The sequence below is a fragment of the Sinohyriopsis cumingii genome, chromosome 8 (genome assembly GCF_028554795.1).
Source record: "Sinohyriopsis cumingii isolate HCF-2022 chromosome 8, ASM2855479v2, whole genome shotgun sequence".
NCBI lineage: Eukaryota > Metazoa > Mollusca > Bivalvia > Unionida > Unionidae > Sinohyriopsis > Sinohyriopsis cumingii.
In genome coordinates this window covers 97,119,994-97,137,474 of record NC_142968.1, presented here as the reverse complement: position 1 = coordinate 97,137,474, position 17,481 = coordinate 97,119,994, and the positions used below count along the sequence as shown (strand labels likewise).

Sequence of the window (17,481 nt, the reverse complement as noted above, 5' to 3'; positions counted from 1 at the left end):
GTTCGTGAGCGAACTGATTAGGATAAGATGGCAGGACAGGGTCACAACCGATACGGGCATTCATCACAAGAGTTCTTGTCTGCATAGGAAATCACAGATCAGATAGGCCGACTGCAACACGTCCTCTATTGATTAAGCAACCTTAAGATATTCAGCCTTCCATATGTTCATGACATTTTGGTGCATTAAGAGGGTACTGTCCAGAGTAACACCTAGGTTTCGTACTGATGGTGTGAATTTAATGTTGGTGTTGCTGATAGTTATTGTTTGAAGTAAAGTATGTGAATGAGAAAGTGTTTGTGTTGTGATCAGAATGTCCTCAGTTTTATCATCATTCATCTGCAGCTTGTTACATGTCATCCATGATTTCACATCAGAAATGCACCTCTCTACTCCTTGGATGGTAGCATCAACTTCAGTTGGGTGGCTAGATTTGTATATTTGGGTGTCATCAGCGTACAATTGGTGACACTGGATGATGATCTATGACACTTGAGAGTGGCTGAGTGTATAGAATGAAGACAACAGGTCCAAGAACAGACCCCTGTGGAACACGACAACATAGATCAACTGGTTTTGAGTGTATTCCTTTTGCAGATACAATATGTGTCCTGTTGACCAAGTAGGACTTGAACCACAGTAAGACTGTATCATGAATGCCAAATACATGCTGGAGACGGTGAAGTAAAATATTGTCTATTGTGTCAAATGCTGCAGACAAATCAAGGAGGGTGAAGACTGTAATCTTTCTGCTATCCAAAGCAGAGAGAATGCCATTAACTACTTTTAGAAGAGTAGTTTCAGTACTGTGGCAAGGGGATATGCAGATTGTACATTGCTAAAAAGACTGTTTGAATTCAGATGAGATACAAGCTGGGATAGAACAACCTTTTCTTAGATTTTTGAGATGAATGGGAGATTAGAAACTGGGCTGTAGTTCTTTAAATCGTTATGGTCTAGTGTTGGTTTCTTCAGCAAAGGCTTTATAATGGCAGTTTTGAAAATGATGGGAATTCTCCGAATGAGACAGAGAGGTATTAATAACATCAGTTAGTGAAGGCAATGCTGTTTCTATGCACTCAAGCAGCAGTGATGTTGGATTTGGATCAAGTTCACATGACTTTGGTGCACTCTTCATCACGTGTGTACTTCCAAAATCCATAGAGACAGGTTCAAATGCTGCTAATGGTTGCCGCTCAAATTCTGTATCACAACTGTATGGTGACGATGAGTCAATTGAAATTGTGTTGTCAAGCTTATCTCTAATGGTTTGTACTTTGTCACGGAAGAAATTTGCAAACATGTCCGGAAGGTCGACTGGAGAGAAGGTAGTTGGAAGTGGTGTAGATTTATTCCTTGACATTAGCTTGTAAGCAATTTCGTAGAGCACTTTGCAGCTGAAACTTTCCATGATCTTAGTAGTGTAGTGGGCTGAAATATATTTGTGACATTCTTCTTAGCGGTTTCATAGATTTGCTTATGAATAGTGAGTCTAGTGGAAAGCCAGAACCTCTCAGCTTTACGGCGGTCTCTTTTAGCAGTGCGAAGCTCGTCCCTAACACTTCTATACCATGGAGAACACTTTTGAATTGATACTCAGCACTTGGTAGCTGAGGCATGTTTGTCGAGCAATGAACGCATGCAGTTATCGAGTTGTTCTGCTGTAGAAGGTAAGCAAGTTGTTAGGTTTGCTTGGATGTCGTTCATTAGTTTGGTTCTATTTATCACACAGAGGTTTCTCTTAGTAGCAGATAAAGGAGGAGGGTTAGGGACTGATGCGTCAAGATGGCATATAATGCAGAGGTGATCTGATGAAAGGTCATGGGATACCAGGGACGACCGTAGAATGTTATCATCAGCTCTATGAAGAATCCAGTCTAAAATGTGACCATGTTTATGGGTGGGTTGGTTAACTGACTGTTTGAGGTTGAAAACATTAATGGAGTCTATGAGTTTTGATGTGTTTGGTTTTCCGGGACAGTCAAAGTGAAAGTTGAAATCTCCAAGAATAATCAGGTCGCCACCTATCGAATTTCCATTGTCCAGGAGATTCGGAATCTGTTCCAAAAAGAGAGATTCTGTCAGCTTGTTTCTTCTACTAGGAGGAGGGCGGTGCGAGTGTTGTTTGGACTAGTTCAAACGATGTGTGGTCGAAATTGGATGTTGTACAGCAATTCTACCTCCGCGAGAGTTACGGGGAAACGACTTGATGGAGTAACCAGTGAGTGTTAAATCTGCGCACTTGGGCTCATCGCCTGATGTTTTTAGCCATGTTTCTGTCAGGAAAAAGACGTGAATATTCTGGTCGTTGATAAAATTAACTATTTCTGTGCGCCTTTCCGGTGGTCCTACTGAGTGGGCATTGAATAATGCAATACATGGAGGTATCTCTTTGATTGTTCGCACAAAGATTGACGAATTAATAGGGATTTGAATTAGCTTATCTAAATTAACGGTCGAATTTGTTTTAAATTGTTGAGCCGAAATACGGGAGATAACTTCTTCCTGTTCTACGCCAGTCAGCTATGAAACAAGGTTGTTTTTTCGCTTCTGTTTACGTTTAGGTAATGACGAATGTAGTCCCAGTTCGTTTAGTCTAGAGCACAGTGTAGTGTGGTGTGGAGAGCCAAGGAGTGATAATTTAAAGCAATTAATGAGGGTCCACCATAGCATAAACGGGTTGACTGGCGAGTATCACGTGATGGCGGTTTGCTCAGAAACAGTGGAGGAAGACAGCTGAGTAAATGTCTAATTGTTGTCATTTCCAAAACAAGATGAAGAAACACATACGAATTGAACAGCCAATACATAATGAACACAATAACGTAGATGAAGACAGGCAACAAGCACAAATATCATGAAAACGACACTAAGAAACGGAACAGCTGCTTCAAGTCCGTTAAGCGATAGCGGCCATCTTGTTTCCAATATATATATATATATATATATATATATATATATATATATATATATATATATATATATATATATATATATATATATATATATGCAAATCATACGGTCAAAACTGTTATTCTATCATAATTGGGTCACTAGAGATATGCTTTTTAAAGAATAATACTTATAGTAAAATGGTAGTGCTGACTCAAAATATTCGTAACCATAAATCATATATAAAACATGAAATAGGAAATCCTACATATTCCACATTGGTTTTTAATTTATATGGAAACTAATGAACTGTGGTTACGATTGATTGATACGTTTGGACTGATTGATAACACTGTGAAGAAAAACCTAAAATGCAAGAAGCCATTGACTATCTTTGACTGTCCTTAGGATATAGGCCCAGAACGCTTCTGATTAGTTCCTAAATTATATATTATGCATGTGATTGTAAACTATTGCATTTAAAGTTATGCTATTGAAAAGGTGTGACGACATGAAAAATGTTCAGCACAATGTATTTATTTATATATCGTGTGCACTGCATGCCCAGACATTTACCATCACCATCATCAGCGAGGTGCAGAGTGTGCAGTTCAGCGGGGAACTTTGTGAGTGGGCAGTGACGTGACGTAACGTGGTCCACAGCTACAGGAAGAGTCAGTAGCCTGGACCCATCGTACAAGGTTGACTGCATATTGCCCCAATCCTGTCCGAAAACGGTTCAGCGTAGTCCACAGATGCTGTGGAAGGTTGAAGCCAGGAGCACGGACAGATGGCTCAGCTACGACTGCCGGATGTAAAGTGATGTCCACGTACAGTGGAAGTGTCTCACTGGTATAACCCTTATATAGCAATTTTGTAGTTACTTTCTGGCGACGGAGATGTGGAGCCTGTCGAGCAACAGAGGGCCAACGCTAATGTCATGAGCGTCAGAGCACCAGCGTCCCAGTTTGAGATAGCCAGTTTTGTGGAGTATGTTGTTTCCAGTGCTCAGGTTTTCTGCAGTTTTCTTCATAAAGTTGTAGAATGTAGGTGATCTGTGCAAAGTAACATAAGGTTTGTTGGTATCGGGTCGTATTTTTTGTGCTGCTCATTGAGGATGATGCAAAGCTCACGGTTCACATTTGCACTGTTAATGTGAAAGACGGTGGAGACTCTTTTGTGTGCTCAGCTGTAGGTGCCATTTCTTGAAGAAGTCCGTCATTTCCTCCAGATCTTTGTTCAATATCTCCTAGAGCTCAGTATGAGCGACTTTGGATCCCGAGAGCAATGTTATCTGCGTACATAGACTTGCGCGTCTGTGTTTTAGGCAAGACATTGATATAAACATTGAGCAGACTTGGGGAATGAACAGACTTCTTTAGGTGTCCATTTGTGTGACGTCTGCACGAGTGTTGCTCTCTCTGATGTGTACTCTGAAGCGCCCGTGGTGAATGAACAGTTCAATAGTCTCAACTATCCAGTGATAAAATACTCTGAAAATTTTCAACAACAGCCCTGCATGCCAGACCGTGTCATATGCCGCTGTAAGATCAAGGAAAACAAATCCAGTTTTAAGGTTCCTCTGAAAATCGTTTTCAACAAACAGAGTCAGGGCAAAACCTTGATCGCAAGTGCTGAGACTATGCCTGAAGCCTACCTGCTCAACAGTTATGATGCTCTCCATATCCAGACCGAGTCTTTGGAGAATCCTGATTCTCCAAAGAATCGGTCCGGACATGGAGAGCATCATAACTCCAGTACCTTAAAACAGACTGAAAAGCAAGGAGATTGGTAGATAGCTCGCTCCATTATGGGGATATTTGCCATGCTTTGGGATCGCAATAATCTTTGGCTGGCGCCACAAAGTCGGCATGAACCTTTCCCTAACAGTCCAAGTGTATAAAGTAGCGATATATACCTTTGCCTCTGGGCCAAGATGGTTGAAGAACTCAGGCAGGATATTGTCATATCCTGATGCTTTGCCTAATTTGATGTTGCATAACACGTTTTCAAGTTCTAATGTAATTGCGTCTGGAGTATTTTGATCTCGTTCATCTGACTTCCTACGGCAGTAATGTCGCCACTCATCTCGCACTTGAAGTCGGTGTTGTTTGTCCAGGGGTGCTCTTACCACTTGCAGCAAATGGCTAGCAACAGTATTTGGTTTGGCAACAGGGTGGACTTGAAATGGTGTTCGTTGGACGGTGCGTGAAGTTAACCACAATGAGTATTTTCAATGAATTTTTCTTACATTCGTATCTGTGGAGGTGCGTTGTTTTATCAATTTTTCCATCTCTCAGATATACTGGAGTGCACTTACCCTGCATGTATTGAGATACATCATTGTTATGTGCATATATGTTTAGACCGCAACTTTGTGCTAGCTTTCACTATGTTCTATATATTGTTATGATACAAGTTATGATACAAACACACAATCGGACGAACATATGTTACATTTCTGATCATGTGTATGCCCGTTCTACACCATTTATATTTTTTCTGACTCTGTAAATGGCAGTACAAGACTTGTATTTTTTCTGCCCTTGTATACAAAAATGGAGTGCACTTGTAAATTGCCTAGCAGTGTATAAAACATTGGGAGTCCACTTGTTCATGTAAAAATTATTAAGATCTTCTGTAGTGGTAAAAGAACATATTTCTGTAAAATATGTATTTCTGTAAAATTACGGCTTATTAAATGGTCTACTAACAAAGTGCAAACAAGATGAAATACAGATAATTCTACCATAGAATAAGATGTTATAATTAAGAGGCAAGCGATACATGAAAATATTCTTAGGTATTGTCGCCACACGCTTCTACGCTAGAAGTGATGTCTGATGACAGAAGGAGTATTGTTACTACAGTAAGAGAAGCGGCAATATATACGCTATATGAGCACGAACACTTACTTAAACGACAGCCATAGTACCGTATTCTTAGAAGAGTAGAAGAAGCAAGAAAGTAGAAAGCTAAATTGAACAGAATGTGGGGGAAAGACAAATAACAAATTCTGATATCATACTACACGTGGAAAGAACAAAAGCGTTGAATCAGGAACTTCGACAACAATAAAAACAATACAGAAAAACTTCGGAGCAGCATAGGACTAGGGTTGCTGACATAAATGCTGATGTATCTGAGCGGGTAGAAGCTCCGCCGCCACAGATAACATTGCCACAAATGGTAGAACAAACACTACCCGTACTTGAAAAAGTACTTAAGGATAGTCCGTTACAACCAACGCACCTGCCGTACTAGAATGGCCAATGATGGTTCCAAAAAAGAAATGGAAAAAAATGTACAAAGAGAAAAAGGAACGAAAAATGGAACAAAAGGCAAAAGAATAAAAGACTGTTAAGATTCACCTGAGCTTCTCGCACGGCTAAAGTTGCTAGCCCATTTTAATCAGACAGGACAGACAAGAAGCGTTAGAAAAGAGGTTGACAAGTATATGCATACCAAATTTGGACAGGAAACAAAACGAAACAAAAAATAGATTTTTGTCTCATTTAATATTTAAAGGTTGCATATATATAGGAATACACTTCTTGGAAAGAACTCATATAAATCTCATAGATTTGATTCAGACCAAACAAACAGAAACAAATTCAGTCAGTATATTTATCTCTGCGATGTGTAATCTATGTTTAAGACATCAAGTGGTCATGTATTTATACCATCAAAATGCAGTGTCTTGTGAACATAGAGAGATAAAAAACATTAGCTGAATGTATTATATCTATTAATGTGTTTAAATGATTGGAAGGAGGTAACTTAACTGCCAAGCCAAACTGCAAAAATCTCATTACTTCGTGACAAACGACGTCGTTCCAAAATGCATGAAAAGTATCTAAGAGTCAGACATGTGTACATGCTAATTATATTCGCTTCCACCGATGTTTTATAGAGCTACAACGTTCTAAGTTTCCATCTAATATGTAATTTAATCATTCTTTAAACTGAATTGTTTTAAAAATGTTGTTATCATGACTGATTACGCTTATGTCGATGTTAGAATAACTAAATGTAATCTGTAAATCGGCATCATTTCTAGACACACTGCATCGACAAATCAGCAGTCTTACTCTATTGAATGATAATTTGTAAAATTTTTTAGCTTTGATCATTATTTTATATCAAACTTGCAAACATGTACTCTATCTCTTAATCCTGAGAATGTTACGTAAATGATAACCTCGTGAAATATGTTTATCACCTTTTTAAAATCTGTCGCGTTTATCACAATAAAGGTTTGTGCTATAATTTACGTTGTGAAAATTGTTTCGTTTTGTGCTTTGCACATGGTGTTCTGCCTATTGTGCTAATTCAGCTTTGTGGTAATAATCGGACTACTTTCGTTCATGCACCACATAAGATAATCGTATAAATTTCAAAATTGTAAAATTGCCTCCCATTACCATGAGCATAGCCATCACACATGTACAGATGGTCCCGTGGTATTCATAGTCAGCAATAAATACAAGTAGCCTTGCACAGCCGTACACACGGCAACAAATGAAAACTAAATTCGGCATCCCAGTGTTCCATAAACATCCTTATCTAAATAACCTACCATTAGACTTATATTAAAATTTAGTATACTATCTACTGGTTCGTAAAAGACAAAGTTTTTATAATTGCATCTCATTCTTTCAAATAAATATATCCACTGTATAAATCCCGTTGCAACTGTGAAATCATATTTGTATTACTACAAGCAAATACTCAATATGACTTGAATTGCTCAAGATATGCCCTTGCTAAGACTAGAAATTAACCGCCTAAGTTTTTGTTGTTAATCCAAATAGTCCATTGCATTTTAAAATAACTTTCTGGTGTATATGAGCTCGTCAATATCTTTTAATATGTTATTTTAGGATGAGTCTTTGGCTTTGGCATGAGTCCTACCTATGTATTAATTTTACTCAGTGTCGAAACCTGACATTTTATGGTAGTAGCTTTTCCAACCCTTTGTACTTGGAATACTGTTCGAATATCAGCGCTAAATAATAGATATATGCTCGCAGTTTTAAATATAGGAAACAATATTGATTGTATGAATCAAGCAAATATACGTCAAGTGTCAGTACTAATAATTCCATTTCAATGGTAATATGTATGCATTCATTATTAATTTAGAAGACAATTTGGAATACCAGATCAATAATACTGTAAGTATAGAAAATATCACAATATGTTTTTCATTTTTCATAATAAGTTTTTTTTTTCGATAGGTAACGAAGTTTCTATGTTACTTTTAAAAAATAAATACTGTATCATTTCAGTAATATCCATAATCGTTGTTTGCATTGGCTACGATGTTCGCGAGAACCAGCATGGGCCACGTTCCTGCCAGAATAATTTTATAAGAGGCAAAGATATTCTACTTGAGTATCATGTTAACCAGGACACTAATCTGCCACTGCAATGTTCAGCATTTAAATATTGGGAGATAATGAACTTATGTCAATCAAAGGTAAGTGCAAGTGTTTTATTAGTTTACTTCTCATCACTTAATATCATACAAATTAAATTTTTACTTATAATTTAATTTTATTTGATACTAGAAATATTGGAAATAAGAGGCATATAAAATACGTAAATTGTGTATTATTTTAGTATGCGCTGTTATTACTAGTTTCAGTCATTCAATATACAAATTAAGTTTTAGTAATTAATCCTTTCATTCATTTTGCTTTTCATATAAATTAGGATAAAATAAGATAGTTGTATAAAAACAGAAGAGGGTTTGTAGAGATGTCTTTTGTTTTTGTATAAATTACCTTAATGAATAAATTTGAAAGATCAGTTATGACGTGAGCAGACACACAAGTGATAATGTAAAAGATGTGCCACAAATAAGAATTATAGAATTATTTGTCAATGCGTGATTTCAACAGCATTTCCAAGTTTTAAACTCGATGATCAGTGTCATGATGCAAACGTCTGGCTCTTGTGTCATCTGTTGAGGTAAATTGTTATCTTCTACTGTAGGAATTAAGTAGGGTATTAAATTGTTGCGGGGCGAAAAGTTTAAAATCTGGGTGGGAAAAAGAAAAAAGGAACAATGTCAGAATCGGAATAGGCTGGATGAGTTCAGTGACATATAACAACATCCGTTTCATTGAAGGTTTCAAACACGCAAAACGTTGACGGTAATTATCTACAAAGCATAAATGTTTTAGGTTACGATTATTGCCTTCGTGTGCTAATCAATTGATGCAATCAAACGTAATGTACATAGGTGGGGTTGCATAATAATTCCTTAAAAAGAACGAAATCAATTTACTTTATTATGGATACATACAGATAATCTGCACGATTAGCAGGCAAGTGATCGCATACTGAACCTGCAAATGAACGAAAAAGCAAGACTATTAATTTCACCACACAATTTTGTATCTGTCACGAGTATTCCGTCGATGAAAACGGCACATAAAAAAATCATTTGTCTGTAACACGTGTATGCATATGTATTTTATATAAAAGTGAGTGTTTCAGACCCTTGCAAATATTACATTACACAAAGCATACTTGGCATGTAAAAGTTGTAAAACCTCTGCATGAACACTATGTGGTCGAATTGAAAATTACTATTAGCTTTCTACATGAAGCGAAAAATAGTCTCACCATATCTTTCGAATAATTTTATAATTATGGTTACAGGCACCCAACTTTAAATGCAACTTATGCGAGATTGCGAAACATTGCGTCTTGTCTAAAAAACACGTTTAGTTGACGGTATATCTTAAATACTAAGTTTTTCTGCTCCCGTTTGTTCTCAGTACAAAACAAACAGATTAAGCAATGAAATTAAGGGTGCAATCTGCATTTTGGAACGTTACATATGATTAATCATTAAAGAAAAAGACATACCCAGGTTGTTCTAACTGGTTATCTTAACCATTTCAAAAAGACCTAGCTATAAAAAAAAAAAAAACTTTTAATTGCCTTTAATTTGATGTATGATTAATGGGTGCAAATTGGGTTATACAGTATACAGTTAGATTTACTTCATATGCGGACCTTGGTCCATAACGTTTGCTAGTTTTTTTTATTGTAATGTATATTTGATTTAATTTTTATATCTGACTTAATTGTTTCTGAGTTTTAAAATCTTTCTAATTTTTAATTCATTAAATGTCAAAATAATGAAATTCTGTTTATTAGAAACTCATACTTTTTCCAGAAAAAGTTTGACCTTGACTGTTCATTTTAATAAACACATAAGGCATACATGGTTCTTGACTTTAATTCAAAATTAGTAACAGCCACGTGAACAAGATATTTTTTTTATTTATTTTTTATTGTTGGACTTATAACAGTGAGATCGAGTCTATATTTAATACGTCACCCTAGACTTGTAAATAGTTTTTAGTGAAGTAAACAATTTTTATTCTTGGAGATAAATGATTGGTTCTTATCAAGGACATACAGGGGCTACGTGATTCTTTTATATGTAAACATCATCACGACACCCTTATACAGGGCTTAAAATTCAAGTTTTAAATCATCGTTTTCGAGAAATAATCACAGTCTGGGCTTATAATAATTGATGTCAAGGTGTTCTTTTCTTGTGTCAGTTTGGAGTTATTTCGAATTATTTGGATTCCAAAAGGATTAATTCTTTTTTTCCTGGAAATATACGTGTGCCCATGCAAAATTCTTGAACAAAGACATCTCTTATAAAACATTGATTCGGATTTCAAAAACCGGAGTGATATTTCTTGTTTCTATAAGGAAATGTAGACTTCAACACAGTGCAGGTTGCAGCAGTCATTTTATCAGCTGTTTTCTTTAGATAGTGCATAGTTTACATAATCACATCCAGTCGCAGTACATGAAATTAGCATAGGAGTAAGACACCGTTCTCTAGGTTGTGCATGTTGTCAATGCAAATAACATCACCATATACTGACCCCTACTCATCAGGGCACACTTGCTATGAAGGATCATATATAAAGATTATTTATTGCATGATTTAATTTTGGTTAAATAACTACAACAGTTATGACGCAATCATCTAAACAGTCTTTTCTGGATAATTTTCATCAATCTGTTCAACATAACATTATTAGTTATTGGCAAATCCATAGACAAGACAAGCTCCTCACTATGAAATGTGATCAATTTAAAAAATGCATGTTTCATTTCTTCTTAACATAGCGACCAGTGTTATGCTAAAAAGAAAGTAATATATGTAATGGAGAGTGTGAAGGTGCAAGGGCCAAATTTGTTGTTTTATGTAATCTGACATCGCACACAAGGCTGTCATTCCTCGAGTAAAATGTTGTCGCCGCCATGGGCCCACGTTCAGGATGCATCGAATCTTTTCTGTACATTTTTGTTATCGGAAAAGCTCGGCAGCACACAATAAAGATATACATAAAGGTGTTGCATACGAAGTGACAATTGCCTTGAATTCATTTAAAGACATTTGGATTATAACATGGTTATTCTTCAGCTTTGTTGGTGCATCAGTAAAATATAATGATTATTCGGAATACCTCTTGGAATTAACATGAATTCATTTAAGAAAATTTGGATTTATAACATAGTTATGCTCATGTATTGTTATTAATATCAGAGCAATACAGCCATCGTTCGGAATATCTTTGGAACATATTTGGATTACTTGAAGGAATTGGAATTGATAGAACTTTTAGGATTTTAGGAACTCATTCACTGCAAGTTATTTTTTAAAAAAAACTCTTTCATTTTGTATTTTAAGAACATAAATTAACATTTTTATTTATGCAAAACTTCTTGGTTATCGCTCTTTCTTGTTCAGTAGTTTAGGACCGTAGATATCGTAACGGTCCTATTTTCATCACACATCTCCTCGGTATCAGTAAGAAACAGTAAGAAGCAGCTGGGCCATTTCGCCATATTTTTTTTATTGTATTAAAATGAAATGATAATAAAATATTTAGATAGCCCAAGTACAGCGAACCCAAGCTAAAGAGGTTTATTTAATTTCCGATGTATTTTTCTACGATAGAATACTTGTAAATAAATATTCATTAAGACTAAGTCAGGGCCGGCTTGTCACGCCTCGCTTTGTCATTGACAAGGTCTATATTATCCCTCGTCCTGATGTTTTCAATCGTCTTGCGAAATGTAGAATTATTCATGGACTTGAATCTCCAAATCGTTTATCGCAGCCACTCGCTTGATTGAATAAAAATAAACATAAGATCTTAGCCAAGTGTCCTACTTGAATTTAACTAAGTGGTGAATTCTGATCAGTCGCAATCCTAAGGCAAAGTACAACATCATATTTTTTAATGGATTACGTAGCACGTTTCTTCAGGCAGAGTACAAAAATTGCAAAGGCTAATTCTTTTTCTAACCGCTGAAAATGTAAGCGTACCATATCATGATTCACAAGCATATTTTCTGGTGCGAAAGGATAATCGTTGTGCGCATCATATAACCCAGCAGGATATTCCAGCTTGAGAACATAGCTTTTGTCAACATTGACACGTAATATTCTTTAAATTAACATACTTTGTCTCATGTGATGTTTTCGTATCCAGGTAGGTAAATATTATTGGCTACTCCGTGTCGCTTTGTGATGACACTAATCCCTCATCGGATTCATTTCTCGATAAAATTATGCATGTAAGTGAGCAAAGTCTTGCAAATGGCATTGGCTTGATTGCTGCATCCCACGATAGACCTAGCGAAGAATATTACCAAGCAGAATCTAGGTTGTTACATGACATACATTATATTCGTCTAACTGTTGATACCGAACCCTTTCTAGGAATGTCGTCTTCATCAGACATATTATTAGTGCCATCCAACTTACTGTAGAATTCATGGCAGCGTCGTCCCATCAAATTTTGCCCACGACGTCATGTAGTCAGATGTTAAGGCGTTAAGCAAAGATAAGATCGGGAGAAAACGCCGCGACTGTTAGTTCATTATTTTGCATATAATTATAATTGCACCATTTTTCCCTTATCCTAGGTATGTTGTATTTGATGTCGTGCGTATGTTGGCACCAGAACGTTTTGTCCTTGGTGGATTTGGTTAATGCTCAGTTTGATTGATTTTGTTTTGCGCCAACTGAATTAACTGGCGTCACAAAAACGCTTACTGAGCTGTGACTTATCACATAAGGCAGAATAATAAGAATATATTGTCTGTCATCCCCACTATCTAGATTGTGAATATAAGAGATATGATTAGCTCGACTAAGGTGTGCTTGACTCCTATGACTAAAGTATCGATATCGTGACACAAACCAAACATAGATCTTAGAGGCAACATCATACAAACTTTACAATAACCGTCCACGAGAGCGAGTCTTGTGGATCAATCTATACTATAATTAGGATATTCTGGGCTAAGAAAGCTTTGCTAATGGCTCCACGAAGTTATGCAGGTCTTGCACTGCTCCAAAAACTGGTGGGAAGAGCTTTTAAACTTTGTTAGTACTTAATGTTAACTCTTGCATTGTTTGTATATTGGTACCAAAACATATATGTTGCAGAATGTCTAATGTGTTCATCGCTGAAATTATATGTCTGATGTTTCTAGAGGCAGGCAAATAGTTCCAAAAGTCCTCTACTATCTGAGTACTAAGTTGACAGCGCACATCCTTGAAAAGTTCCAGTCATTGTTTGCCAAAGCTACATTTGTTTTTCTTGAAAAATCAGCAGATAGAGAAGCAGAAGTCTGCAAAAATAACCTCTGACCTCAAGAAAAGCAGTATGAGGAAGAAAGTACAACGTCTTCAACTCTCGTATCAATAATTCATGTTTCAGCTTTATTTATTTGATGCGTGTTTCTGTCCATCTTCTCCAAGTACTCGTATTTTATAGTAGACTCACCAAAAGGACGTTCATCAAAGACCTTCAGACAGTTGGAGGTATATCTCCTCAACATGATTATACCATTATGTTACACCAAAAGCCGTTTCAGACCCGCTCCTACTATACTTTGTGGCAATCTGGGTAATGGCACCAATCTTATATCAAAATAATCCATAATATCTTGGCCGCGCTTAGACAATGTTGATTTTGTTTGCAGTATTTATTACGCGGACAGCTTCTCTCGTTGGCGCAATTTCTTTAATGGGCTGCTAGACTTTTGCTGTTGGTGAAGATTTCTCTCCGATTATTTCCTCCGTTGAAACTCCTACTGCTGATTTGGTTTTCTTAGCAAAGCTTGAAACAGAAGGGTATTTTTTCTTGATATGCCAGTCAATACAGCAGCTATTCTGCTGCATAATGACCAATATAACCCTCCAGTGATCTCTTTGTGCTTAATCCGAGTTTTCTTCATTATACAAGTCATTATTCATTGTTCTGTTTTGTGCTCGCAGAAGCAAGTAAATTTTAACACCTTTCAGTAGAAATTAGTGCAGTGTCATAGCGCGAGTACTGAGATAATTCATTGGGCGAATGTCACTGTAAAATTAATGATGTTTCCTAGGGCATGATTGCTATCGAAGAGAATAGTTTCTGACATTTGGAATTACTTGTCAACATATGTACATACGTTGCCAATTTGTTTTGTTTGCTCTAACAATTTAGTCAACTCTTTTAAGTACTCGCTCCACGTACAGTCTTATTAAGTGCTCGTATTTAAAGCTCAGTAGCCTCATCTCATACTGTAACAACAAAATGTTTGGTTTCATCAGACAGCTCTTGGGGCACAAAAACCACTGATATAACGTTTCAGGAAGTTTTCTTAGTAAAATGTCTTGCTGTTCTTTTAAATCTTTGATAAGTAAACCTCGCTTTATATCATTTGATGTTTCATCGTACTTTAGTTGTTAGTAATTGGCTGAAATAATGTGTCTGCTCATTGTGCTGAAATACTTCTTCGCGAATATCCTCTGCCAGAATGCTACTTCGTAATTGCAGTATTCTCTCATTACATCTTATATTTTGGCTCCTATACTCAAACAAACGGCATTATGTGTTTTTGTAATTATTAGCGACCACACACGCTTTGTTGTATCAAGCAGAAATGACAACGCGAATCGGCCAACGACCATATGCATATTTTGTCTCTAACTTAGGTCGTCTAGGACCACACGCGAGTTCGCCTGTGGCAATAAAATTTGTCATTTCTGGAAGCACTTATGGTATTCTCAAAGGAATATCATAAAATTATGATTGTTGATTTCTCTGATCTCGTAATAACATTGCTTAAAGACTATGCCACGACAATGATCGCTCGTAATCGAGTCTTTGACGCTGTTGTCTAAGCTAGAAAATAAAACAAAGCACCCCGTGTTGTTTAAGATATATTTTGGAACATCGTAATAAGACTGTCCCATGTATATTGATTTGGAGTTCTTATTGCGTGACAGCGGTAAATGCTCATTGATTTTAGTCATAGTATTCCTATCAATTTTGATGGTGTCAAATACTATGAGAGAATCGTTCACACCGTCAAGCTCTTCTACCGGCGTTGTCTCATATGGCTCTGATATTCTTTACCTAGCGTTATCAGAGCTGATTACGGCCTCGTCAAAGTCACTAAGTGTTTTGTACTTATCCTGGCTTGGATTCAACATATAGATAATTACCTGGTCATAGCTAAGTCTGTAATTTAGTAGCATATTGAGATTCAAATTAATCTTACCTCGTCCAGTTAGACATATAATGATTAAATTGAAATCAGGAAACAAAACATGTGCCATGATTGCTTTATTTCTTCTGAGTCGAAGCTAATAATGTATAATGTTTTATACAGATTGTTTATAATGAGTCATTATACTGTTTTTGTTACTCTCCAAATACTTTCGGATCTGCCAGTTGTTTCAAATGAGTTGATGAGTGTTACAAGCTTAGGTACTCCAATATACGCGGCCAATAAACAATATACAGAAACAATATTTAGTTCATATTAGTCAATTATCCAGTTGTGACCTATAGGTACATTGCGATGCCATATGAGCTAGCTTAAGGTAAAACACTTTGTAACTAGGAACATTTTTGTACAAGAGTATAAAAGTTGGCATACAGTCCAATAATTATTCAGGCGCTAACATAATTTAGAATTTTGAGATATGTTAATTGGATTAAATTTGATGTTGGCACAGCCGGTACAGAATTAAATATCACAATAATACAAAACTGACAATACAGATGCGACAGCAAATCAGTATGTGCATGTCAAACGCATAAGAATTTTACAGGCCACGTCCCAATGCTGTTGTCACTGGAAGTTTTCAAAATACTCCAGGGCACACATATCATTTTACTCATTTTCTCACAATGTTGCTAATGTGTAACAATGATGCGTGTTGGCGATAACTGGTGTTTACGCGAACTTCTGGATACATTTAAAATGTTCTTTTCTGTCTCAATATGACGCTTTGCAATTACTGGCTAATTTATTACTAACTGGGGTCTAGATGCGTTAAATGTTGCAAAACACTGAACCACACATCAAGGCAGCACATACAAAATGCAGAATACGGTGTATCCATTTGACATTGCATAAACCGGCACAAACATTTCTTTGTTTCAAGTTGTTTTGTGTTTCTGCAAAGCCAACATATCCCACCAGAGTTACATTAAAAATTTTACGTTCAATAATATTTTGTAGACAACATAATATATATATATATATATATATATATATATATATATATATATATATATATATATATATATATATATATATATATATATATTACATTAAAATAAATGAGGACGGCACACGAGCTTAATAAGCTGTTGCTTTGGGAGGCGCGTGATGAAACATAATTTGAGGGCGTGTTAGCCGAAACATAATATAACAGCATAAGCGCAGCAAGAAAAAAACTTGTACAAGCTGTTGCGTCTGGATTCTGCTGCATTAACAGTATACGCTAATTTGAACAATACTGTTTTTAGTCGCTAATAGGAGAGAATATCAGCTGCTTGACAATAATGTAAAACAGGTTTGTAACGACAAAGTGTCAGCTATTCTCGCTAAGAAGATTAAGGTGACAGTAAGAGGTATAATAAGGGAGCAGATCAATGAAATATTTGGAACAATAATAGGTTCCAAAAAATAGGCGCAGGAAAAAATGAATGCACCAAAAGAAAAGGACCAGAGCGAGGATACGACTGCATGTACAAGCAAGTCAGACGAACAAATCATAAAGGTAAAAAAAAGACCGCTACAAAGAATCGAAAGAAGATTTGAGAGAGAACTTGTCATAGATTACGATGACGTACAAACGATACTGCATATGATGAATTGGTCTGATCAAAAACTGACAATCTATAAAAAGGTTATGCGATGATTATAATGTTTCAAACTAGAAAACAAAACGAGCGTAAAATCAATATTTTTTGGTAAAATTCAAAAATTGCTTTATTTCTATAGAATACAAAAATAATTAAAAAGAACTTGCAGTATTGTGAATTAAATTCCAAATAATCCTAAAGTTATATCACAAGTCCAACTGAATAGGTATTCATAATAAATTTCAATCTTGAATGTGCTGATTTGCCAACAGACTGGAATTGTCATTATGTGCTATCGGTATTGATGAATCACAATGATATTATCCAAAATGTCTATAATGAATTCACAATAATCACAAAATGGTGATTTAGTCCGAAA

General features: G+C 36.1%; 1 protein-coding gene across 1 annotated transcript in view; it reads left to right on the top strand.

Moving 5' to 3' along the window:
- LOC149794199 (uncharacterized) overlaps positions 1-17,481 on the top strand; it is a 55,256-nt gene that overhangs the window by 22,867 nt on the left and 14,908 nt on the right. Inside the window, exon 3 of the mRNA XM_089966537.1 lies at positions 8,184-8,374. Coding sequence (XP_089822663.1) covers positions 8,184-8,374 — 191 coding nt within the window. The remainder of the gene's footprint in view (positions 1-8,183; positions 8,375-17,481) is intronic.